General features: G+C 41.3%; 1 protein-coding gene across 2 annotated transcripts; it reads right to left on the bottom strand.

The window, feature by feature from the left end:
- Positions 1-1,234: 1,234 nt before the first annotated feature.
- On the bottom strand, positions 1,235-20,933 carry MMRN2 (multimerin 2). Of its 2 annotated transcripts, XM_054637501.2 has the most exons (7): positions 20,296-20,932; positions 10,706-10,828; positions 10,329-10,435; positions 8,282-8,347; positions 6,971-7,144; positions 4,029-5,933; positions 1,235-3,002 (listed from the first exon to the last, which is right to left on the bottom strand). In XM_054637501.2, exons 1-7 carry the CDS (start codon positions 20,574-20,576, stop codon positions 2,614-2,616), a joined length of 3,045 nt encoding a protein of 1,014 aa, XP_054493476.2. In that variant the 5' UTR covers positions 20,577-20,932; the 3' UTR covers positions 1,235-2,613. The 2 variants fall into 2 exon arrangements, with proteins under 2 accessions (XP_054493476.2, XP_077039441.1); XM_077183326.1 differs by lacking the exon at positions 6,971-7,144 and having other exon boundaries at positions 20,296-20,933.
- Positions 20,934-27,008: the final 6,075 nt, after the last annotated feature.

Genomic DNA, 27,008 nt, shown 5'->3' with positions numbered 1-27,008 from the left:
GCTCTTACACACAACTCTTCCCAGAGCCCATGGTCAGCTTCAGGTTGTTTTTCATGTTTGGAAATTCTCCTAAATCCACTGAGCTAACCAATAGCTGTATTTTAAATTATCTTCATTAAATTGGTTTCTCTAATTTGCCTAAAAATACAGGTCATAGTGGTGTGGCTATGTTGATCTAACAAAAAAGCCCAAACAACCATCCCACCAAAAAAATGCAAGAGTGGTTTAGATGGAGGCTTATTTAAAAGCTGGTTTATTGCTTTGAACAAACAAAACCACAGCCCAGTGGATTAATCATTGTTCTCTTGTTGCTTGAGAAGGAAGTTGGTCTTCCTGGCTTACGCAGCCCACAGAGTGATTTATCCCATTGTCTTTCATTCATTTTTTTCCCCATAAAAATTAAGTTTTCCAGTGCAATGTGTCTTCTTTGTATGTGCAGGTGACTAACTTAAGCACATATTTGAAGACATCTTCAGAATACCAAAACATGTTTAAATTAACATTTTGTTCACTCTGGAGTCAGTGTTCTCTGAACTCATCTGGAATATTCTTCAACAAAAGTACTCTGGTAAGCACAAGGAAGGACACAAAACCTGACTGGATGAACTGCAATGCTCTCTGCTACCTTCTGTGTCCATTTCCAAGTGGTTTTCATTCCAGTTGTAGCTTTCTGTCAAAGCTTTAAAAACAAAGTGTTCTGAAATATATATGTGTATCCTATACCCATATGTAACATACACATATTCCCCAGTGGTGCTTGTTTGTGGAACTTGGCTGTAGGTGCAGAATTGGTGAGCACTGAAGAGGAGGTGTTCTTGAACCACCCTGACCTAGGCAGCACACTTGGCCTGGCTCTGCAGAATGCTGCCACCACAAAAGTCAGGAATTGGAGAACACTGGTAAAAACCCAGCCAGGTCACCCAAGTTGGTTGCTTTGTACTGAAAGAACCGAATCTTACAATTGGATGGTTTTCTTCATTTCACCCCTTCAGTTTTATTCTTCTTTTTTCCCTCAGATATTTTGAGCAAAAGTGGGACAGAAAATGACACTGAGTTTTCAGGCACTTTGTTCTCCCTGCAGCAGAGCAGTGTGAGCCATGGCTCCCTGCTAGAAAAACAGGAACACCTGGCCTGGGCATCTCCTGTGGAAATCAGCATTGGCCAGGAGGAGATAAGGAGCATTTCTTGTTGTTAGTTTTCTTGGATTTTCAGGATAGAGAAAACAGTCTTCTCAGCAAATTAGTAGCTGAAATTGCTTTGTAGCTTTATTTCAGAAGATAGGTACTGTCTGCTTGTCAGGCTGTTGCTTTAAGTGCATTGTGTGTTGGTACCGATGTGTTGGGGGTTTTTAACAATTAATGAGAGGTTAGTATTGCTTAGAATACAGGTAGGTGGGAAGAAAATTCTTAACAGCAGAATAGATTTGTTAAAAAATACTACTTTAAAAGGGTGCAATTTGCATAATAATATATCTTCATCAAAAATACTGGAAATTCCAAAGTGCATTTCATTTTGGCAAATTTAATTGTTTTAATATTGCTATGTAAGGTATTAGAATAGATAAAAATACCACAATACTTGAACTTCTTTAGAGTGAAAGTCTTTGGGAAATTTTATTTGACAGAAAAGAAAGTTTAAGATGTGACCAGGCATGATCACTTCAATGTTTTGGAAATAAAAAACCCTCTACATTTCAGAAGTTCTGCTCTTTGATTTACTCTAATTACAAATTTATATTCAGCAGTGATAACAGACCAATGAGCTTGCCTTTTGATTTTGGTTTTGCTTGCTTGGTTTTAAAATATTTACTAAATACTGAACTCTGGGCTGAATTCATGATAATCTCCAGGATTAACTTTAGAAATAAACTGCATTTTCACCAATACTTCTAAAATATTGTTGACATTTTCGCAGTGTCTAAATGTAAATGTAATTCATCTTAACAATGCTTTAAATTTTTGCAGTGTAGCTGAAATACATCACAGGCCAAGAAACAAAGACTGGACCATTTAGGAGATCCTTGCTTGCAAATACTGGCAATAGAGTGAATTCTACTGAGTTTGATGGATCTCTTCTGGTGTTCCTGTTGTGCATAGACTGAAACACTGGAGTGAGTTGCAGAAGTTTCCAAGATAGTCTCTGGTCCACAGAGAACTAGAAGGTAAAATTGCCCTGGCTTCTGGGTTTTAAGGTACCATCCACATAACGTGAGAGTGTGCAGTTATACCTAAAATCTTTTCCTTGTGACTGATTGGGGGTATCTGTCATGGGAGGATAATCTTTTGTCAAGGGAAGGGAGAAATTTGTGTTAAAAGTGAAGAAAGTCCCACAAAACAATTATGTGCAGTTCTCACATTTGAAAGATTTGGGAATGTGTGTGCTGATACATCTGGAGTCCAAACCATTAGCTTTTCACTTGAAAGAAAATCCCATTGCTGCTCATAAGCAACTAATCAAAAGCCAAACACTTCCAGAAAAGAAGCATGAAGACAAACCTAGGGTAGTGCTATGTTTAAACACATGCAGTAGCATTGAATACATCACAGATGAAGCAATAGTGAATGCATCCATTGCACCTATGGAAGGAGATTAATAAAACATAAATGTCACTATTCAAGTTTTAGATATTAGGAATCCACCCATAGTTGTCCCAGGTGGGCTTCGCTTCACTACAGAGCCGTGCAGCAATTCAAAGCACACTGTCTCCCCCTTCTCCATTTCTGCTATAGCAAAAGTAGTCATGGTGTTTCCATGTGGGGTTTTCCTCTGACTGCTTGAGAGAGTTCTTTTGTACCCACGGCTGAAGGAGAGTTGGCCCAGTGCTGGTCCTGAGCTGAACTCCACAGAGATGAACAACAGGTAGACACCTTTGTGTGGTGCTTTAAAGTGGCCATGTTCAGAGAAATAGCTGTTTCCATAATTGAGGTACGTTTCATTAAACCTCACAGTTTTTTCTTTATCCTTTCTTTCTGAGAATCCCACGTGGAATGCCACCAATGAGTCTGAAAAAGAAACAGGATTTAAGCAGTGAGTGAGTGCTCTCCTCTCCCCAAGATCATCAGGATGGGAGATAAGGTGAATCCCTATCAGGCCTGATTTTTGTATGCATCTTTGCAAAGCTAGACACTGGAAATGGTTATGTAGATCTACACTGGAGTAGATCAAATGATTCCCTGGAACTCTTGGAAAAGTATAAGACTGGGACCACACAGGGGGAAAAAAATATCACTCTTTTACTGTCCCAAAAATAAATCAGTTAAGAATATGTTCTCTGCTTATTCAGTCTTAACTACAGCTTTGCAGCACAGCTGCCTAAAGGGGCTGATTTTTGCTCTGTTATTTGTCCATAGCGAGGGCTGCAATCATAAAAGCCAATGTTGGAGCTGTGGTGGTTGTAATTACCAGGTGCTTATGGTCACATGCTTACAGGGAAAGGGAACTGGCCAGTCCCAGTGAAGTATAAGCTGAAAACTTGTCTCTGAAGCTTGGTTGTAAGAGAGGGAGTATGTGCTCTCTCATCAGTCCTGCCTGTTCCACTTGTGCAAATTATAACAGCTCATTTAATCCATCTGTCTGTCTTGAGAAGGATTTGGTGCTTTGAGTATGCTCCTTCCAGAGCCAAGTAACAAAGTAACAGGGAAAAAGAAGCATTCCACATCAGCTTCCAAAGAGAAGACTGCTATTGCATTAACATGAGCATCTACAAACAAAATTTGTCTTCTAAACACCTGAAGTTGAATTAGTTCAAGACCAATTTCCTAGCAGCTATAGCGGGTGTAATTTCATTGGCCTTAACCAAAATACAGCAGAATATCAGCTTGGTTCTCACTCAAACTGCTTTTTTTTTTTCTATTTAAACTGGTGGAGCGGGAGGATCTAAGTAATGTCAGAATTTCTCCCTCCAGCATCCCACAAGATCCCTCAGAGTTCCTATAACTAATACTAATAATATGCTGTGTGTGGAACTTGCATCAGGGCCTTGAAAGAAGCTAGACCTGTACATGAACAAGCAAAAGAAAATAACACACCTTTTTCCACAAATTCTGTCTGCACTGTATTTCTTCCACTTATTGTTTGTGTATTTTCTCTGTGCTTCTCAGACCTTTTCTTGTCTCTTTGCTTGTCTTGACCTTTCTGTTGCCTTCTCCCTTTTTTCTGCAGCACTGACTGAATCTTTGTAACATCCAGACTTATATTTGAGGCACCTAATTCTTCATTACTTCCAAATAGTTTTTTGAAAGTCACCAGATGTTCCTCCAGATTCCGCTTGATGGTTGCTAAATCTGCAGAGAGACTTTCTACAGAAACGTTGAGTGGCTCAATTGCATTTGCTATTGTATGATTGCAGCAGAGACTTATGTCACCTCTGGATTCATGCCTCTTGACTGCCAGGCTCAGATGTTTGATATCATTCTTCAGAGTCATGATATCATTGTAAGCTGAGCTCTCCAAGGAGTCATCTTTGGCAGCCTCATAGTTAGGTTCCATATGTTCTCTGACGCTGCCTTGGCTGCTGACTTCGTGTAGAGTAGAGGAGGTTTGTGTTTCCTCTTCAGGGTGCTTAGGAGGCATGTGAGCATCATGATGATTCTGGTGACCTCTCTCCAAGGGATGAAATCTCCTCTTCAGAGATTCTAAAGTCACATTTTGTTCTTGCAGTTTATCTGAAAAGTGTCTGAGAGATTCTTGCAGCTGAAATACTGATGGTATTAGGCTACTAAAGTCATCTTCAAAAAAGACATCCAGAAATTCATGTCTCAGTAGAGCCTCCAGTGCTTCTTCGTGCCGCATTGCATCTTTCAAAAGAGAGCTAAAAGAGCTATTGAGATACTTGATGTGTCGATGAATTTCTTCATCTTTCTTCTTCAGCAAGCCCATGTCTTCTGAAAAAGCCATAACCTGTGACTGAAGCTGTCTGTTCTCTTCTTGACGGAGGTTAAGAGACAGATGGATGGATGGAATAGCTGAGGAGAGCTCTTCAATTTCACTCTTGAAGAAATCTCTGAAAACTGACTCCAAGTGCTTCATATCCTTTGGCTGGGTATCTTCAAGGGAATAAGTGCTATTCCTTGGATCTTCCTCCAGCACATCAGTGTCAGCAGATACTCTCTGGCAATTGCATTCCTCCATGTACCGCAGCAGATCTGAATAGTTTTCCTGAAGGTTTGACAGAGTGTAGTTGAGCTCTGCTAGCTGCCTTTCCATTGCTGCATTGGTTTCTTCCATAATAACTGATTTCTCAGCTAAAGTTATTGTAAGATCTTCTGGCCTATACTTTGAGATGTTCTTCTTTAACTCCTTAAACCACCTCTCTAAAACTGCAATATTCTGAAAGGCCACATCTGACTCCATGTAAAGTTCTTTAAGCTGCTTGGCATGCCCTGACAGTATTTCATTCATATGTTTGATGGTTAACTGGCTGTTTTCATCTTTGGGACCATGATGTAAAGAGAGTTCTGTTAAATTTTTTTTCAAAGCTTCCAGTTTATTTTCCAGAAGGTTTTGCTCTTGTTTCATGTTTGCTATGCTGTTGTTCAAAGCTAAGAAATGGGGCTGCTGTATCTTATGAAGCTTCTTGAGTCTTGTGTCAGTATCTGCCTTGAGCATGTTGAGGTTATGGTGAATATCAGCCTGCTGCATGTGCACTTTGTTCTCTATATCTCTTTTTGCCTCATCAACTTTCACTATGTTTTCTTTGACTTTTGATTCAAATTTAGTTCCCAGCTCCTGGAATTCCTTCTTGGGCACAGTGCTTTCTTGGAATCTTTCTATGCTTTTCTTGTTGGCTTCCACATCATGGGACAGATTTCTTACTATGTTCGAGAGGTTCTGTAAACTTTTGTTGAAGCTTGCCCACATTGGGTTAAAATGTTTCCTTAGAAAATTCTCCACATGAGGAAACAAAACTTGCTGCAGAAGCCTTTCCTGGTGATCTGTTAATACAGTTGGAAAAAAAAATTAAATTCTGCTTTTGGAATACAATCTAGACAGGTAAACTCAAGTGTTCATTTTTCTATAGTAGTTGCTGTCTTGCTTCCCAGAATCTGACCTCATGATAAATTTCAACAACTGCAAAAATATCCTGTTGTTAGATAAAGGTTACTATGAAGCACACGGTGTCTAAGAGTGTGCAGAAAATAACTTATATATGTATTGATTTCCCCATTTATGTCTTAAAAATTATGCTTTGTGAAACCCTGTGGACAGATGGTTTTTCCAGTGTCCATAACTGTCCATTTTCTCAACAGTTCTTAGTGAGCTCTTTCTTTTTTGACTGTGTCATAATGTTCTTTTTCTCATGCTTTCAACTCCACAAGGTTATACAGCATCTTAACAGTTGAATATTCTGGGTCAGGAGTAAATAACTTGAAAAATCTGTGAGGTATCTGGACTGTATGAGAATTATACTAAGGCTCAGTTTCTAACTTTAGAGTGCCTTGAAGTTCACTGAGTACTGTATAGTCTGTATCATTAGAAAATGTTTCTGCAAGCCAGTGGCTCACTATGGTAGGTTGAATTCAGCAGCTCTTTTTTTCCTTCTCCTGTATATGGCAGAAACAATGTCCCAGAGATGGGTGAAATGTTTCATTTTTTCATGAAACACCAGTGTGCCATTCCACACATCAGAGTATACATCACGAGTATGGAAAAAGAACAGATCTAAACTCTGCATCCCCAGAGAAGAGAAGAAGCCATAGAAGCAGAAAAGTAAGGTTAACAAATTTTAAATACAAGCAGCCTCTTTATTCTGTGATTAAGGCGTATTCTGAACAATGCCTTTCCTCTCATTTCCCATTTTGAAGTTACTCTTTGGTTCATTCATTTGCATTGGGATTGCACCCATTTTTTCTCTCTGTAGAAGCAACCAGCAGACCAAGGAATACCAGGGTATTTTTGCTTTCACATTTTCTTTCTGATTTATGTGGTTTCAGCCTGTCATGGGCTGATAGTTCTGCATCAGACCTCTCACCTGAATTGCTCTCGTTCACTTCTAACACCATGCTTGTACCGTTGTTCTCAAATAGTCTCTGTAAGTCACCTAAGGTGCTGGCTGCTTGATGAATATCACTTTGAAGATCATCCAGTAAAGCCTCATGATTTTGAATGACTTCGAACATTTCTCTTGAATCCACTGATGTTGACACTAGTCACAAGATTAGAAAAACAAAGTCATGCAACAGGGTGCAGCGACCAGGTGACAGGTATTCATGCAAGGCCTCTGAGAACACCTGGCTGGTTTTCATTCTGAAAATTTTGCACTGACATTTAGGGGGTCTGTTGATTTCTGGCATTTTAAATTGCAGTTTATCTGCAAGGATTTTTTCCAGCAGTGTTGGAAACCTAATATATTCAAATATTTGCAGAGAACTTCAGTTACAACAGGCATGATGGCAATAAAATGCTCTTAATTAGAAATCTCCCCATGCCATAAAAATGTTTTGGAATACTAACTCTTTTCAAGCCATTGACTGAAAGGATGGCAAGGTTTAACAGCCTAGAATAAAAGGAAGGGATGAAAGAGCAATTGAGACATTCCACTGAGGATTCAGGAGCACAGTGTGTGTCAGAGCTGACTCATGGAGGGGCTTTTTAAGTGATGTTTTTCTAAATAAATACTTGTGAATTGCAGCTGTAGATTTCAAAGTGTGCAATATTTCCCTGAAGCTAATTGCTGAAAGGCACTTAATAACACTGCAGGCCAGACCACTTCCCAGGTGGTAAGGGAGGGTCCTTGTGCTACTTACACTGGTAGGGTGGAGTGCCTGAGATACAATTGCAAGGTACTGTAGATTTGTAGTCTCAGAGCTACTGGGGGTCCTTCTAAAATAGCATTTTCAGTGGATTGTTTTTCTGGTAGATTTTTGTGAGCATGGTGTGCTGTCCTGTGAACCCACTGCAGAGCAAGGGGTTAACATCCATGCCACTGAAAGGGGTAAGGCTCTGCACCAGCTGGCATCCACTGTTCACCAGACAGCTTTGAAACTTTGGAATGTTTTGTTGTGAGCATTCACAGAGTGTTATAGCAAAAGACAGTGGAAGACAGCTTTGAAATTTTGGAATGTTTTGTTGTGAGCATTCACAGAATGTTATAGCAAAAGCCCTCATTTATGTCAGTAAATGTATTGTTTCAAAGCTTTTTCAGAGAATGCTTTCACTAGAGTGTTTGTCCATAGCTTATCACTTTAAAATTACAGCTTCAAATATTTTTTTTCTCTTTTTTTCTCCTGATCAGTGACTGAGATGTAAAAGGATGACAAACAAAATAACTTCAAGCACATACTGTGGTTTGAGAACTCTTCTTCTCGTCCTTCAGTTTCAGTTCCTGGCACCAGGATAAAATTAGGATCTGCAATTGAGATATGATACAGCTGTGAAAGTGTTTTAGATGCAGAAACTACTGCAGTTTAGCAAGACCACACAGGAATTTCATGTGTTATGTAAATGGTGTGGAGACAGGCTTCCTAGGGAAAGAACACCTTCTCTGCAAAACTTACTTTCCTTGCACTGGCAAACAACATTGCATACATGGCAGTGCTATGCAGTATAGTGTAGGGATTTTTAACTCATGCCAAGCTTTGCTCATAAGAAATTAATCTATTGCAAATAAGTGGGGCTTTTTTCTTTTCTGGGGGCCCCATCTAAAGATGTGCAAATTCCTCTTCCTTGTTCCACAGTTACCTGAACATTCTGGTCCAGCAGCAGTGAATGATGCTGTACAAATGAGAAGATATTGATGGAGGAGCTGGTTTTGGTCAATGAGTGTAACAATAGAGAGGCTAAAATAGTAGCACTGCATTTGGTAATATCTTTCAAACATTATGTGTGAAGTTCACCAAGAGATCGAACCACAAATGAAAGCTATCTGTGAAGAAAAGCTAAACCTCCAGAGATTTTTATCTGTGGAGTCTGTAGGTGCGTTAATGTAGATTGTGGAAAAATTTTCAGACATATGTTTGCCTTTATTGTTATGGTGGACTTAATTGCTAGAGGGAATTGCCTTTTATTCATTTAAATTCCCTTACTTCTATTTAAATTCTTAAATCTATTTTTTTCTTAAATCTGTTTAAATTCTGCTTTTTGAGTATTATTCGCTAAATCTTGCCAATGCCATTTTTAAACCACCATTCAGTTTTTAAACCACACTCTCTCCCCTCTCTCTTTATTAGCAGCTGCATAGATCATAGAATCACAGGATGGTTTGGGTTGGAAGGGGCCTTAAAAACCATCTAGTTCCCACCCCCTCACCATGGCAGGGAACCTCCCACTAGACCAGGCTGCTCAGAGACCCATCCAACCTGGCTTTGAGCACTTGCAAAGCTGGGGCACCCACAGCTTCTCTGGGAGACCTGTTCCAGTGCCTGACCACCCTCACAGCAAAGGATTTCTTCCTAATACATCAACTAAACCTGCCCTATTTCAGTTTGAAGCCATTTACCCTGGTCTTACCACTACATGCCCTTGTGAAAAGTCCCTCTCCATCTCTCTTGTAGCCCCATTAGGTACTGGAGGGTGCTCTGAGGTCTCGTTGGAGCCTTTTCCCCCCGGCTGAGCAGCCCCAGCTCTCTCAGCCTGTGTCCATAGCAGAGGTGCTCCTGCACTCACTCCAACAGGTCCATGTCCTTAAGGTGGGGACCCCAGAGCTGGATGCAGGACTCCTGGTGGAGTCTCAGGAGGACAGAGTAGAGGGCCAAAATCCCCTCCCTCAACCTGCTGCCCCCAGTGCTTTATTCAGCAGTGCAATGGGTTCCAGTAGTTCATTCAAGGGCTGTTCCTGGAGCTTTCCTGGAGTTTACAGTCTGGGCTCTGCTCCTGCCTGTGCTGTAGAGCTGCTCCCTGTGGAGGAGCCAGAGCCTCTGCAGCCAGGGTAAGCAGAGAGGAGGAGCAATGCAGACTGTGAAGGCTGCCCTCTCCTCTGAACTTGGACACCTTGTGATTTCCAAGCCAGATGATTTCATCCTCTGAACTGACCAAGGGCATTTCACACACTAGTGTTGCTTTGTGATGTCACCAGTTTCTACCTGGAATTAGACATTCCTAGAAGGACTTGTCTAAGATGGACATCTGACAGGCTTTCCAGCAAATTAATACCTTTCTCCATACAAAGGTGCTATTAAGAGAAGAATAAGTAGCTAATGCTATTTAACTATTAATTGCAACTAATTATGACGCTCTTGGCTCAAAGTATCTGTGATTTGGGACATAGCAGATGAAAAAAAATAAGGCATCAATTCTAAAAAATAAGGAGAAAAATCAGGCAGATTGATTTCTTGCCATTGTGCCTGGCATTTAGTCATTCATTCCTATACTTGTTCTCCAGCTTTGCTTACCACGCTGTTCACAGTCCTTGCCAATAAATCCAGGGCAGCATTTCCACTGCAAAGACTTCAAAGTCTTCTGTTTCACTTGGTAGACTGGCTTCAGGGCTGTCCTGTACCTGGAGAGGAAGGGTCTGGGCATTAGATTTATTGTAATAGAGTCCTTTGCAATCAAGTTTGGACTGATCCTGAATGCTGTAGTATTCTGATGAGGTGTGGAGACCATTTTATTATTAAACACATTATTCCAAAACAGTTACCAAGGAAGATAGAAATTTGTTTTAAATTCCCCTAGAAATAATGATGAGGCTTCAGAACTGTTGAAAACATCTTTTAGATACATCAGAGAAAATACTGCTTTCTTCACTGGTTTTATTTAGGACACTCACATGATCTTCTGGCAGTCTGGGGCTCCGTTGGGGCAGGGCTGTTGGGAGTTGACGATGTACTTCTCCTTCATGCAGGCTTCTATGTATGTGACCAGGCGGGACTGCGTGAAGGAACACCAGTTCCTAGAGGAGCAAAAACGTGGGAAAAGAGTTTGAAGTAGGTCTCTAAGTCTCTGGCTGTAACAGTGCCAAGAAAAAGTGAAATGCAGAAAGGCCTTTATTTTTACATTTGTATTTTTCCCAGCTGTATGATGAGGAAAGTGGAAAATGCTTCCTACCTTCTCCCTCCACTCCCAGTTCGTTTGTTTTCATTTGAGATGTTTATCTGCATTTGTTACAAAAGGGCTGATTGTCTGAACTTTGATGCATTAGTTCCATTTCCAGTCCTTTCATTTTGCAGGAGAAATTTCCAGCCCATGATAACCTGTGGGTTAATGTCACTTTAAATGTCAAATGGCCTTTCTAGGCATGTTGCCATTTCAGATGCCATATGACTGACTCATCAGGTTGAGGCAGACTGCTTCTGAAAACTTAATCCAACATTAACTCCATTAATAATATCTTCGTAAGTGTTACTTCTTCAACATAATATACTAAGTGATTGGATTTTATGAAGTAGGCTAGCTTCAAAATAATTTCTCCCATCACCTGCAGGAAAATAATTTTGGGGTAAAAGGGTTGTTTTAGTTTTATGTTTCCAGCAAGGACAAGTGAGTTTTAATAGTCTGATTAATTTTCCAAGTCAGAATTACAAAGGCCCAGAGTGTAGGTGAGCCTCTTCCTTTAAAGTCAAGACTTGGCAGTGGAATGTTGGCTGAAGTTTGATGGCTAAATCCAAGACCAGAAGGGGCAGGAAGTGACGAGTAATAACTATAATGGAAACAGCTGAACTTTAGGCAGTGTATTTTTAAATGGGAATACAGGAACCAAATCTCCAACTATCAGCATATATGGAAAAGGTTTGCCTCTCTCAGGGAGTTGGTGTAACAATGGGGAACCGAGTCCTGCACGAAAGCAGAAGCTGGCACTGTAGCAGCCAGGAGAAGGGAAGAAAGCTGAAAACTTCAGGATGGAAGGGCAGACAGCCTGGGCTAGCTGGGAACAGTTCACCAGGCTTGCTGGGCCATAGCCTGTGTTGTTCCCCTGTTTCTTAAGGAAAATGTGATTAAGATTTCAGCAAGCACTCATGCAAGCAAAACTCTTCATCTGTTAGAAGCAAGGGCAGGAATCTGGCAAAGGCTGCAGGGCTGGGAAAGCAGAACAGGAAAGGAGGCTGCTGCCTTTGTTGTGATTCCCAGCCAAAACAACTTGCTTGAGTTGTGGCTTTGAGGCCTTTACAAGTGACTGGGGGAAATTTTGGACCTATGATCAATGGATGTCTTGGTTCTTATGGGACTGAACTGGAAGACAAATCCTCAAATTTTTATTGAACTATTACTCTTCCAGAGTCAAACACTGCTTGTGTCAGAGTATAAAACCACTCAGTAAAATCCAGCAGACCAGCACATGTGCTCTGATGACATCTGCCTCCAAGCTATGCCTAAGTTTACCAGGTTTACTGTTTCCAGGCTTTAACAGCTGTGGCACTTTTCTGGTATTTGGTGTCAGTTAAATAACTCTACAACAGGGTTTGTGCTTGGTTTTGTGCTGCCCTCTCTCATGCACTTGGCAGGGCATAGCTGGAAGAGGCTTTCTCCCCTCAAATCCTCTCTACTTTTTCCTGGGGAAGTGAAGTGCCCAGGCACTGGTGCTGGAGCTCTCTGGTATTGTTGCTAGGTGCAGGATCCCTGCCCCTGCCAGCAGGATGCCTGCCAGATCCAGGCAGGAGTCTGCATTCAGTGTGGAAACCTCCTTTTAAAACAGGATTCTTTGGCTTCAGGGTTTTGTTCTTTCCTAATGAAAACAATCCACACCCAGTGAATCATCATCTGGGCTGATTTTGGGGTTTTTTCCCACCATATGCAAGTCCATCCTAAGAAGTCCTTGGAGTCATGTCAGCCACATAGAGCAAAGCCAAATGTGCACATGCATCAACCTGTGTGAGCAAGAATGAGGCACTGTGGGACTGTGAGTGCTTTTGCTATATTTCACAGGTGGATTTGCACAAACAGAACAGAAAACACAAGGATTCCTTTTCAAAACTTGTTAAAGTGTTGGAGGTACTTGGTGACCTTCCCAATTGTAGAAAGCTGTTATGTTGTATCAGAAATTGGATCAGTGGTTGATCCCTCCTTGATGCCTGCTTTGCACTAATGTTCTGCAGAATGAATGAGGGGGGAAAAAGAGGGGATGGACTCTCAGTCAAAACATCCTTTAATGCTTGCCACAGTTCTTTATGTCCAGTTTTCTTTACTATATATTCACTGGTTCTCTCTCACTTGATCTTAAAGGTTTATTTGTGGAGCTGAAGGGCTATGTAATGCCATGTTGTGGTTTTAATCACAAAAACTTTCAGAGGTTTTGAGTTCCATAAAACTTATCAGAGTTTATTCTTTCCTCAAGTAAGTAGATAAGGCCTGTAATAAGCTGCCAAATAGATGCATGTGCCCAAAGATGAAACTTCTATTACAGTATTTTTTTGAAAAACTTGTCAAATGCTTCCTTTAGGGAAACTTTGCTATCTGTAACTAAAAATACTCCTTAACAGGATTAACCTTGAGGGAAACCACGTCATTCTTTAATGTTAAGTGCAGCAATGTAAAAGACTGAGAAGGGCTTGATCTAAAGTTCAGTGAGGCATGCAGGACTTCTCTGGCACCAAAGGCTCTGAATCAAGCTGTGAAATTTCAAAGAGCTGCTCCTTCACAAATAGCACTTTCTTTCTTGAGCTGGTTTCTGGAACACAGCAGCTTTGTGTTCTGCTTCTGCATTTATTCTCCTGTTTGTAACTATGTCACTTCATTCACTGAATATGTAACCAACTTAACACCCTCTGCTTTTATTCTCTTTAATGCAGTTTTCTTTGGTGCAAATTTCTGCTGCCAGGAAGAGAGAGGGACAGAGAGAAGCTGCTCATGTGAGGAGAGCAGAAAAGCCTTCCCTGTAATTTGGTGAACAGTAACATTTATCATAATGCTGAAAGTTAGAGCAGCTCTTGAGGGAACCCTAGCAAATTCAGGGCTGCAAATGTTTCATTTGTTCAAGGGCTTTTCCTGCTTCACATTGCAAAGAAATTAATCCCTGGTTTCTTTAAACCAGGAAAAAGTGGTTTAATAGTTTTCTTTGCTAGCCTGTGGTGTTGTTTGTTGGGTGGTTTGTTTTTTTTTTCCCCAGACTTCATTCTAATTATGAATTAATCTTATTAAATAGAGTCTTCACATGCATCTATTCACTTCTGCCTAATTCTGAGGCAACTGTATTCTTACGTCTGAGGTTAAATATATCTGATGACAAAACATTCTGTATTTAAATAAGATTCAGCAAATGTAGGTTAGCTCAGGCTCTTTTTATTTGAATCTTTCAGGTGTTTAGAAACTAATACGAGAATGATTTTTTTTCTTACATGGGATCTGTTGAAACATAGCAAAATGGAGGCAGTTCTTTCTCTGATTCTAGGATTTGGCTGGGCCACCTTATCATAGGAAACAAAATAAAACCCACAGAACCAGGAGAAAAGGTTGGATGGCTGCTCTGCAGTAATTGACTCTGCTCAGATGAATATGGGGTAGTGTCTTTCCTTCATACAGACAATTGCAGTGTGTCAGTGAGTGTGAGTAATCTCCCCAGCTCAGTGAGGGACTGACACACTTTAGTTCTCTTTGCTACATGTTCTCTTGATTGGCACTGCAGTGCATAATTTTAGATGTTTCCTAGGTCAGTGGAATTTTTGCCTGAACAAAAGCTTCAGGAATTCAGGATGTTGGGATGTTTTTCATAAGTTTTGTTATTCCTTTGGCTGTACTGGTCCAACTGAGTTGTCCTTCACCATCAGTTTCCTCAGGTTTCTGTTCTCAAGGAAGCCAGTGTCTAGAATTACTTTGAAAACTGCTGCCTAGCCATGCCTGCACCTACTAGTCACGGTGGGCAAAACTTTTCAAGACCATAACATTTTCCTATACAGCAAAAAGGCACCAGATAAGCAGTAATTCCTGCTTAGTGTGCTATAGGAAGGTAGTAGAAGACTGTTAGTTCAGTTTAAACAAGTGATTTTCCACTGAGTTCTGATTTATACTAGTTGAAGAATAAGGCTTTAGCTGTAGTTGGTTTTTCCCTCAGTGCAAATTTCTCACTGACAAGAAAAAGCAGCCTCAATGAAAAGGAAATAAAGTACCACATTTAAATTAATCTAAACTGAGACTGTGCATGTCAGTATTGAGACAGATGTATCTTTTTCTATTTTATGGACTACAGAAAGTGTTCAGCTGTTGGGGAAGGTGCTGGCTCCCAAAGCAGCATGGTGTGCCACTGGGTTTTTAATTAGCAGACAAGTGATGCCTGGTGGTCTGTCAGTGAATTCTGAAGCTCTTCCCAGGCAGCCAGCAGCCCTGTATTAGAATCAAACAGCAGAAACTCTCATATTTCTCCTTTCCCTCAGGAAAACTCCCAAAGGCAATAGAACTCCCCCCAGGCAGGGTCTGGGATCTCCCCGTGTCTCATCCCGTGAAACACCCTGGTTTTCACTGGGGTGAGAGCAGTTTGATTTGCAGTTCATCTTAAACTGGACTGAAAAGAGTGGCAATGGTCATTTCAAACATGTGCTTTCCATGCACTGCTGGAAATCTTCCAGAGTCCTGAGTGACCCAGGTTGAATGCAGTGTGTATTCCAACAGTTAGACTGTTATCAGTTGGGGTAGTCCTGTCCTGCAGGACATCCTAAAACCATAGTGCACTGAAGACTTTCAGAGCAAATGCAGTCCTGAACTGGGAGCAAGAGTTCAAGGAACAGCAGGCTTGACTGGGAGCTGATTTTGAGCCAAATCCAACTGTTGTACAAACAATTCCAGAGAAGTAAATGCAAGGAGATTTTCCTCTTCAAGAGCATCCGCAGCCATTACCTCATTTCTATTATCCCCCCTCAGTGGAGACTTTGCAGCCCATTGAGAGGGCAGCTTACACTTGGATTTTATCCTTTGATTCCTGCACACTTAAGTTCACCCCTAGTACAGCCTGATCACTCCTTTGTCAGACCTCATCTGGAAGCAGGAATTGCAGGAATTGCAGCCACCCTTTGGCACACCTGTGCTGATGCCAGGGAGTTAGAAGTGCTTGGGAAGCCAAGCTTCCCATTGGCACGTGCTCAGGGTGTGGGCAGTGTGCTGACTGTGTTTGGGGCATGAGGGGAGGTTTGTTCAGGGCTGCCCAGTGATCACTGCACAAGCAGGAAGGTGTTGGGCCCAGGTGGTGATAGCACTGACAGTGATTCTGTGGTTATGATGCTGAAACAGGAGCTCCCTTGCTATCTGCTGAAGAAATTAATTGCTGCAGCTTGCAGTAATGAGCTGTGAAACAAATCAATCCCGTGGGCACAGAGGGTTGAGTAACTCCTGCACTGTGTGGAATGGAGCAGTGTCATTTGCATCAGGCAGGCTAATGGGGAGCTATTCCACCTGCAGCTGAGCCATTCAATGACAGCCAAATATTGGAGAATTTCCTGAAGTCCTGAAAGGAGCCAAGTGCCTCATTTTGATAGGAAAGCTTTGCTTCTGTTGATGCATTTGGCACTGCCAAAGCTATTGTTGAGCACTCAATGGCTGTTCCACTGCTTTCAGGATGTCAGGGGCTAAAGATCACTTTTAGCTGCACTTCATCCAAACTCTTTTATTTTAAGTGTATGTTCTGTGCCCCTTTGGTGGGAAATTTCGGTATCCCATAAGCTTCCTACAAAAGTTCCTGCCTTGTTTTGAAGAAATAGATGAGTCAGTGTGGAACTGGTCTTAATTATATTAATGGATTCTTCCTGTAAAAGTGAACAAAAAATAATAAGCTATTAAGATTAAACACTGACTTTACTTAGAATAAGTGAATTGGGTTTTCTCTGCTTGTGTACACTTGGGAGGATAGTTACATGTTTTGACACACTGGATAGTCACAAGAACAGGCCTGATTCTTTGTGGCCCCTTGATGTGGAATGAGAGGAGGAGCTGAGAGAGATAACAACACACCTGGCTGACATCAGGAAACCTTCCTCTAATCAAGGGTGACTTCACAGAATTTTGTGTCAAAAACTCACAATATATTAGTGAAATCAAGAATTTACTTAAGCTGAAGATTTCTGCCTTTCCTATTTAATAGGTCAGGTGGTAGAGTTTGGAGACTTTTTAATTTTATTTTTCCTTTTTTTGTGGGTATGTTGTAAAAAAAATCCCAGGAGATGACACCATGTGTTTGTGGATTAAAAAGAAAGAAGGAAAAATGAACCTGCCCAGCTGCAGGGCAAAACCAGAACAGGGGCCACTTGGCAATGATTACACTTCTGGAAACAGAAGTTCTGTGAGACTTTGGGCAGATGGGTAAGCCAGCTGTAGTTGCTGTGCTTCTTCCCATTCCAGCACCACCGTCCATTTCTCCCTTACAGGATGAGCCATCCACCTGGGAACTGGCTCTGTCAGTGTTGTTACTGAGGGGGAAGGTTAAAAATAACCTCTGCTTTTTCCTAAGATTATTTTTAGCCTGGAATGCTAAAGGGATCTGGTTTACAGTGTTACTTGACAGACAGGTCAGGCTAACTGAGGGTACAGGCAGCTTTGGGCTTTGCTGTTGGAGCTGTATGTGCCTTTTACATGCTTCATTTGTCTTGGTTTCTTTAATGAAGTACAGCACTAAGTGCATGAAATCTGAGTTGTGAGCCTGGCTGTTCCTGATGTACAGGTCTCTTAATTTCCCTTTTTAATTCTGCTGAAAGTTTTGGGTATAGGTGGATCCATTTACCTCAGCAGTAGAATAAAATAGCTGAAGTCAAACCACACAGCTGCTGGGGAGAAAAACAATATAAAGGTTGATTTCCTTTGGAAAGTTGGCTTCTTTTGATAGTTTTGATTTTGTACACATACAGAGACTTGTCCAGTTGGACATGCAGAGCTTCTTCTATTTGTTCAGATACAAGCAACAGCTGAGATACTTCTTACTGTTTTATATTTTAAAGCTCTTACGTGAAAAATCTTATTGTTCTTAGAGGAATTAGCAAAATAACATATCCAAGTATTTGACTGGGATCTAATGAGTCATTTCATCTCACATGTTGAAACAGAAACCAGAGGATTCTGATTAATACCTTGCAGTACTTAGTCATGATGGTCTCAATTATTCAAATAACTGCAATATGAAGAATGATGCTCTACCTTTTTTTAAAATATAAGAAAATTTTGTAACTACCTCTATTCCTAATACAAAGGGAAAATAAGAAGTGGTTGAGCAAAACACATATTGCTTTGATTTTTTTCAAATAATGAGAGTCAAAACATTGTCACAAAGACCAAGTTACCATAGACTTTGTTTGTTTCCTAGTTCTGCAAAAAAGTATTTTCTAATTTCAAAATCAAACTAGATGTAAGACATCATTTTGGTAGAAAACTATTCTCCACCATCCTGGACATTTTTTTTGCATGTCTCTCACACCTTTTTATGGCATGTCTTTTTTTCCCTTCATCTCTCAATTCCTATTTAACTCCTGATGATTTTCTTCTTGTTCTCCTCCAGAAAGATATAAAGCCCGTTTCTTGATGTTTTTTTTCCAGGGAATGTGTCACACTTGTAGGGAGGAAATACCAGATTCATGACAACACCTTGCCTGTGCCTAGCAGGGTACTGCAGTCACAGCAGCTGACAGGCACGAGAGGACTCCATGCTCTGAAGGTGTGTTGTTTCAACCATTTTAGAATTTGGAGTGTGGTTACAAGAAGAATTGTGTTGTCCCTTCTTATTCACCCTCTCTCCCTTTACTTTTAGATATAATTCTTCTCAAAGTCTCCAATTTCTTTCCTCAGACCTAGCAGCTGCCTGGCCTTGTGTGTGCTCTAAGTGTGACAGCTCTACAAAACAGCAAATACCTCAAGGCTACTGCCAGGCTAGATTTGGATTGTCTGTAGTCATCCACATAGCTCTATAATTGGGGAGAATGTTATGATTTGACTCATTATCCAACTATCTCCATAAAAGAAGGAAGTATTTCTCTCCTTGGGAGGAAATTAGGATGAGTCATAGCTGGTATTGAGCTGAATTAGACAAGCTGGTGCTGAACAGAGCTACAGAGCCAAGGAAGAAATCCTGATTAGGACATATATTACAGCATCTTGCTGACCTGTAATGCTGGCCTTTTTACAGCACTGAATTTTCATACTACTGGGAGTTTTCAGAATGTTTTCAGCATTTCAACCACAGTCAGATGATTATCACCTTGCAGAGTAATTTGGAAGCCCAGAGTGCCCCTTGGGCCTTGTTTCCTTCTTTTGACCATGGCTGAACTGCATTAACCAGGAGTTGGTTAATTAACAGAGCACATCATTATCAAACACTACCCATCAGGAAGCCTTGCAGGCTTTAGGAAGTGCCTTAGGGCTATTAAGGGGAGATACAGATTTTTGGGAAGGTGTATTGTGAAAGACAGCAAGGTTTTCATACACTGACCATGGTACATACAGAAGGGAGGCCTTAATTTTACATATAGGTGAGATTAGAAACAAGATTGCATACTTCAGTTTGCATGAAAAGGAAGCATGGCATGAGCAAGGTTTTATAGTCTCTTTCCATCTCACTTTTTCCCTTTCCTCAAGAGCATTTAAAGGGAAAAATACCAGGGCATCCTAAAGCACTGAGCTGTGAACAGCACTAAGTGTGCTGCTGTTTCAGCTCTCCTGAACAGGACTCTGCTGTACCCATCCATCAAGGCTATAAAAAATTCATTCACTGTCCTGCTTGGTTTTCATCTATTTTAAACATTTAGAGACCTACTTACATGCCCTGTAAAACTTACACAAATCATAGGGTTTGGGAATATTTCTAGTGAAGTACATGGCTTTTACTCTCAGAATGGCTACTCTTCTGCTACAGATTACAATGAAACTCATTTTTGCTGGCATGGAAACCTTTGGAAGGGGGTGGGGGTGTGAAATTTGTAGTAATTTTCATGCTTATTCATTATTCCTTACTTCATTATATTTACTCCTCACTATTGTTATTTTGCTAACATCCTGCCACTACCTTTCTTTCTCCATTTCCAAGGCCCAAGTCTGCAGGCAGGCACATTCTGCTAATGGGCAAAGTTTGCCATGCTCAGCAGAAATAATCAGCATCAGTTCATGATAAGAAACAATCAGTAAATTAACTTCCTCTAGTTCTGCTCTGCCAGAGGTAGTGTTTTGGTTTCTGGCAGAACTGGGAAGATTCACCTCTGCTGTGTGTGTGCACACCCCTAACCTCAGATTAAGCAAAGAGCTGGTCCCATCTGTGGTTTTATCCTCCACAGGCAATTCAGCTTTCTGTTTCTGGAGTTAAAGCATTTAAACCACTCTTGTTTGGATATAGATTGGCCCCCAAAACCTAATGTATTTTAATGAGAAGCTTTTGATGAAAACAGTCCTGTACCCACAGATGATAAAAGTATCAGAGAGGAATGCACTCTTGTTGTGTGTAAGACAGACATACTGGGTACTTACCCATTTCGGGGCTGTGGGCTCGCAGCTTCCAAATCCCCTCTCTCTTCCTGATGTGAGGAGATCACGCTTGAAGGGTAATCTTGAGTATCCTCCCTGAGCCCTTCTGCCTCCCAGTAACCTTCTTGGTGTGGCAGAGGAGTTCTCTGGGGGTGTGCAGAGCTCTCATGCACTCGTGGCTTTAAGCTGTGCACGGAACCATCGCGATCTCCATGATGGTCTGCATGTTCCACCAGCTTTGCCAGTCCTACTGTGCTACAGACCAGCAAAAGCTTCACCAGCATCCTGGGCTTCTTCCTCCCCACTTACACCTGTCTCTTGTTCTTTCCTCTGAAGCTCAGCCTGAATTACTTCAGAAATGCCCCAGCAATATTCTTTAACTGGAAAGTTGGAAGAAGGAAGGAAAAAATAAAAAAAAAAATTTTGTAACAAAGAGCGGAAAGAGCTCTCGGCCCTCCCAGCCACTGTGGAAATGTCCGTGGCTATTGAACAATGTCAGCCTGGTTCCTGTGTGGGGCTCAGACGTCTCTGACGGGGGGAAAATGAGGTGGTAGGAATATAGCTTATTCAAGGAACTTCTGAGCTTGCCTGCCTTCTAAACTTATCTGTGAACAGGAACTCGGCTTTTATCAACTGCCTTCTCCCTCAGGCACAGGAAAAGGATGTTAGCTTAAAGGAAAGGAAGAGAAAAGAAAGGAAAGAAAATACTGAGTGCTCTAACAGACTCTCATTACACTGCCAGAAAATGTCACAGGCCTGCCCGGTCCAGTGCTGCACATGCAAGTTTTTCCTGCAGTTTAAAGGCTGAAATACCTTGGCTTTAGCAGCAGGGTATTTGTGGTATGTAGAACAAATTGTCGGTATTGAGGGACTCAGAGCAAATGTACGGTAAAAAAGAGCCTACAAACATCCATTCTTCTTCAACCTTTGCAAAATAGTTCTGTGAATCATAGTCTGTTCCCATCAAAATGGAATCTTTTCATGAAGTTGTCCTTCAGAGAGGTCAGGTTAATTTTTAAGAATTTCTGTTTGGGTTGTCATCACTGGGTGTCAGGCCTAATTTTTTTTTTTTTTTTATTAGCATTGAAAAGCCACTAGCCAAGAGCTGCTGTCCAGAGCTACCTCTGTCACCACATTCTAATTATATTTTTTTTTAAAAGACTGTGGAGATTGCATGTAGTTTTCTTACTGGTTTTGCTTTGCTAGTGGTGCTGCTTTTAGTTTTGTTGCTTCTTTCACTGTCTTGCAGGGTGACGTGCTCTGGCATTTTAAAGAATAAAGTGAAGTAGAATGATGCTCCACTGACAAAAGAAGTGGGAATGCAGGACTGCTAGATCATCTTGCAGTGTGAATGATGAGATGATCAGCCCAAAGTTCAGTACGTCTTGCAGAGCATTAAATGTAAAACTTTTATGGATTAGTTCCAATACCAGCTGAAAATAGAGGAAAAATCTCTCCAGGATTTTGGAAGGCCTTGTTATTAAAGGCTGTGAATTTGCATCTCCTTATCACTGGCTGGATTTGCACCCTCCTCCTGATGCCCCTATTTTATGCTTAATGGAAGAACCCAGAGAACCACAGAAGTGCCCTTCCTGACCTGTGCTAGACACTGCTGCCTGAGAGCAGTGACAGCAATCAGTGGGGCCAGGCAGGGAGAGATTTTGCTAATTCTAAGGGAAAACCTGTTCTTGCTGTAGCAGTCACTTCTCCAGGGAGATGAAATCACAAGGTCTGGACTGAAGACTGAAAAAAATTAGCAACTTCCCTCTGTTCCTTCCTGCTGCTTTTATTTCCAAATTGTGTGCATCCTGCTGTAACATATGTCAATGTGTGAATATTTCATGTGCCATGTTTCACATAGAAATGTGCTTTTCTCACAAGTAACTGGATGTGACCTAAGCATTATATTTGTTTATATATTAAGACCATTATCAGGAAGGAACTGAAGCAAACATGAGACAAAACAAGCAACAGGGTTATAGCCTGACCTGCAGTGAGATCCTGGCTTGCAGAGAAGTGAGGGGTGCTGCAGGAATTGAAGTCATTCTTCATGGGTGTGATCCCTCCCAAGTGATGGGCAGTGTTTCTCTGCCATCCTCCTGGCTCAGAACATCTGCTACCCCTCCAGGTGCAAGGACCTGTTCTCTGTACCTTTGTAATGGTGCTGCCCTGTGGGTGCAGCAGGCACAGATTTGCAGGTTAATAATTTAGCACAGTGGTTTTTTGGTAGTGGTTATGAAAGATGCTAAATATGGAGCGAGGCAAGGGACGAAGTCCCTTTCCTTGTGGTAGGCATAGCATAGGATGCTACCATGAACACATGAAAGGCATTCATTTTTCAAAGGAACTTCCTTACTGAACAGCAGTTGAGATTTTTGTGTAACAGCTGTTATATTTTGTGGTACCTGAATAACACATTCAGGTTATGCTATTGGTTCAAAGCATCAGATTTGCTGGCAGAAGGAGCTCTAAGTTTTCTTTTATATCTGTAGAGGAACAGGTATGAGGAGTGTACCTACTCAGGAATGAGATACATGTTTTGTGGTTTTTGTCTGTTTGTTTATGTTTATGTGAGCCTCAGCATGGAACCAGGGAAAACAGACATATATTTGCTGTAACAACCTGCTCCTTGCTTTCTGAGGTCAGTGTCTTCTAGGAGGTACTTTCTAGATGAGAAAGACATCTGTGCACCACCTAACGTCAGTAGATTATTAGTCACCCTTCAGTTGCCTAGTTTGGTGTTGGTGTACCTTACAGAGCTGGGTACCACTGATGTAATGAAAACATGGGTGAGTTAAATCAATTTAAAAGATAATTTGGAAAGTGGTGTTGAGAAGTGTTATAGTGAAGTGTCACTCCAAAAATATCCTCAAAACCCATTCAGTAAGGGATGTTATACTCATAGGGGGTGGGGATCTTTGGAGATGCCCTGGTGGTTCTCACAAGTTTTTAGTGGTTCTAAGAACAGCTAGCCATAAGATACTGTTTCTCCACTCCTCGTCCCCAGTCACTAGTGACTTTTTTCCCCCTTGTGCTCTTATTCATGGAAATATTTTTTCTCCAAGTATTTCTAGGAAGCAGTTCCTCAAAGTGTTCAAACTTCTTCAGACTTCAAACTGGCCTTTAAAGAGTTGATATTGCCAGTTACACTGGATCAATCACTTATGTCCTGGGATCTTGCCAGTAAGTGTCAGGAGTGCTCTTGCCTTGTCTGGTAATTCTAACCACTTCCATTAAACACAGCTCTTAACCCCCTCTGATATTGCCCTCCCCAAGAATGCAGCGTCCTGTTTGCAATTCCACAACCAAGTCATCAGATGCCAGCACCATCTCCTGGGTAATCTGCTTAAGGTACAAAATCTCATCTTGGCCCCTTTCCTTTTGTTTAGGGTCAGCCCTGCAGCTGCAGATGGATGGGAGGTGGGCAAGCTTGGAGTAAACAATGCCAAACAATGTGTTTGATCAATGGCCTGTGTGATAAATGGCTTGGCTGTACTTGGGAAGCAAACACTCTGGCTGTTCCAGTCAGCATGTCTCTGGAGAAACAGCCCTTAGAAATTCAGTTTTGACTAAATAGAATCTGATAAATTTGTTTGTTTCTTTTCTGTCTTTCCAGATTCACTGCCTACTCTGTAAAGCTCTTAATTATAGACTTAAGTTATAAATCTGTGTATTTAAAAAGAAAAAAAAATCCTTGAAAAAATGTTTAAAAAGTCAAGAAAAGATGGAAAGCAGGTGTTGCTTTAGATTCTTATATCCCAGTTTCTAATCTCTGAAGCAGACTGGATAACTGAAAAGATTTTATGTCTGGGAAGACAGTTTTGTTGATAGCTGCACAGCAAGGGGATAGCTTCTCATTAGGCCCTGGGATTTAGATCTGGAAAATGCTGTCTCATCCCTCGCCTGCTGCCGATGCGCGCTCATGCGTGTGCGGCTGCTCTGGAGGAAGAGAGCACGGGGAGAAGAGTGTCAGGAGGGGACTGCAGGGCTAGAGAGCAATTCCTTTTGCTGGTCTGTCCGTCAGAGGGAGAAGATGAATTCTTGTTGCCTGTATTTTTAATGGTTTGCTCAAAAGCTCTCAGTGGTGTTTGACAGCAGAGATCAGTCACGGAAGATCGCTGGACTGGCAGCACTCTGTGTGCTGCATGTGGCTCATCCCTGTGTGTGTTCCTGAAAAATGCCTTGTCCCTGGCTTATTCATTCCCTGGCTAAGGAAATTAGCTCATTACCTATGCAAACATACATGCAGGGATTCAAGTCCTAAACTGTTTGCCATAGGATGTCAGACAACTGCTTGTTTTCGTTAGGGCATGGAAATGACAGATCTGTGTCAGTTCTCCTTTCTGCATTTTGAAGTTTTCATAAATGGAGAGAGAGAGGAAGGATTTCTGTTTATATATAGCAAGGTTGGATCCTGTTAATGTTAATATTATTCTCCATAAAATAACTTCCTCAACAAAGGATATTTACCAGCCACAAAGCAGTCTGTCTTTCCTTTCCTTACCTGTCTTTCAAACAATATCATACACAATTTAAGTATACTTTAATAGAATATGACCAAATGACACTCCTTTCATCCAGCAAAATGACTTTGTCAGCTGTTAGTCTCCAGCATAAGTTCATTGTTAAAGGACAAGGTTAAGCCTTTATGGATGGAGTAGCTTCCAACTGGGAAAATTCAAGAAGGAAGAGACCCAAATTAAGTAAAATCCTGTTTAATCTGTTGCAGGCACAAAGAAAAAGACAGTAGAGGACAGGGAATGGTGATTTCTGCTTTGCATTCTTTACTTTGCCTTGGATCAGTGCTTTGGGAATAGGTAGACTTGAGTTAGAATTCCTTGCCCATGTTCCAGAATTGCTGGCAGATGTTGCACAGACCTGCTTCCTTCCAGGTGTCAGCCACCAAGACCCAGGGACAGATGGAGGCACATGAGAGGTGGGGAACTGCTCCTTTTAGGGGAAGTTTCAAAAAACTCTGCTGTTATCCAGCAAGAGGCTCAATAACCAAGTCTGAGCAGCCAGAACTCAAACTTTAAATGAACAGCAAGTGGATGGTTTGTCATTGCACAAGTCAAGACAAGGTTTTCTTTTGGTATTATGCAGATCAGCCAAATGTTTTTGAGTTACAGATTTGTTTACAGTGATGTAGCTTAACTGGCTTCTCCTAGTGTTGCAAGGCAGAAAACAGAGAAAAAGAGGTTGTGCCAGGTGAGACAGGAACTTGGGATCTCTCAATTGCCTGCTGGAGGCCTTTCTCTCCTGATTTCTTACCTGATACAAAGGAGGAAACCTTACCAGGCAGAAAGTTAAGTCCCTAGCAAAATCTTAAAGCCAAGGTAGCTTGTGTTAACTCTTGTTGTTAGTTTTGTCTGAGGTAGGATTGGCAACAAGCTGGGACTGAATCCTCTGCTTTGAGTGGAAGGATCCTGCAGTCACCTGAAGGTGGCAAACATTGAGGAGCCAATGTGGATGCCTGCCCTGTAATGATTGCCTACGATGTTGTCCTGAGTTCAGAGCTTTCCTAAAAAGGTTCCAAGGTAAAACAATGCCTGTGCAAACTGCCTGCTGCTTGGGAGGGATCCAACAGCATTGAAATATGTCTTGTAAGCCCTTTCCAAGGTCATTGGGACAGGAGAAGGCAGGAAAGGAGTATCCCACTTGAGTATTGGCTAATTCAATCTGGTGATGATTCATGTTTCACATCCCAGGATGGCTTGATATTTCATGTATTTATTACCTTTTATAGCAATGCAAAATACGTAAAATTGAATTGTACAAATCACAATGACAGAACAATAGCTGAACAAAATCAAGATGCCCTTCCCACTCAGCCTTATCAGCCTTGGTGTTCTCCTGAAAATACCAGTAAAACTCATAACCCTAGGAATGTCTGTGCTCTCCTTTAATGGTCTTTGAAAGTATGGTGAAAAAGTAAATAGGCCCTGGAGCAATTCCCAAAGATGGTAAATTCATTTTTTTTAATAAATGTAGTTAAAACAAGACTCTTGCCCGTGCCTGGTGAAATCAATGGCAGTTTTGTGACTGGCTCCAGGAGCAGCAAGGTTAAACCTCTGTTGTATGGCACAGTAAGGTGCAGATATCTTCAATCTGAGAGCACCTTGGGAGCAGGAAGGAGCACCAGCCATAGCAACAACCACCTAGGGGGAATTTTGACAGATGGTAAGAAAAACCTTTTCCACTTCTTGCTGCAGCATTCTGGAACTATGTGAACTCCTATAATAATTGGTATTCTGTGCTGGCCTTCCTGTGATTCCTGCACTTTTTTAAATTAACAATTGATAAATTCATTAGTCTGACGGAGATTTGGCTCCTTTATGTTCAGATGGAAATTTGTTCTTCATTTATAAGTAAGGAGACTTATTTGTGAGAAAAGGATTAAGAACTGTATATGTTATTTCCCAGATCAACAGCTTTTCAATAATTTCAGTATGGGGTAAGAAAAATACTTCCAAAAACTGAAGAATTATTCTTAGTTCCACAGTAAGAACTGTTAGTGTACATGTCTGCATGCACCTACAGATACAACATTTTTTGCTCAGACTTTTTTCTGTGTAGTCATTGCCCATCTGACACTTCCAGGCTGATAACTTGTGGCAGCAGTGGCTTGCAGACCACTGCACTTCATGACATTGTAGCATGCTACCTTTCCAAAATGCAGCTCAGCCTCTGAATTTCATATTCTGTTTGCCTGGTGC

The sequence above is a fragment of the Agelaius phoeniceus genome, chromosome 9 (assembly GCF_051311805.1).
Source record: "Agelaius phoeniceus isolate bAgePho1 chromosome 9, bAgePho1.hap1, whole genome shotgun sequence".
In the NCBI taxonomy this organism is placed as follows: Eukaryota; Metazoa; Chordata; class Aves; order Passeriformes; family Icteridae; genus Agelaius; species Agelaius phoeniceus.
Note: the sequence above shows the minus strand (reverse complement) of the source record. Positions and strands in the feature narration are given on the sequence as shown.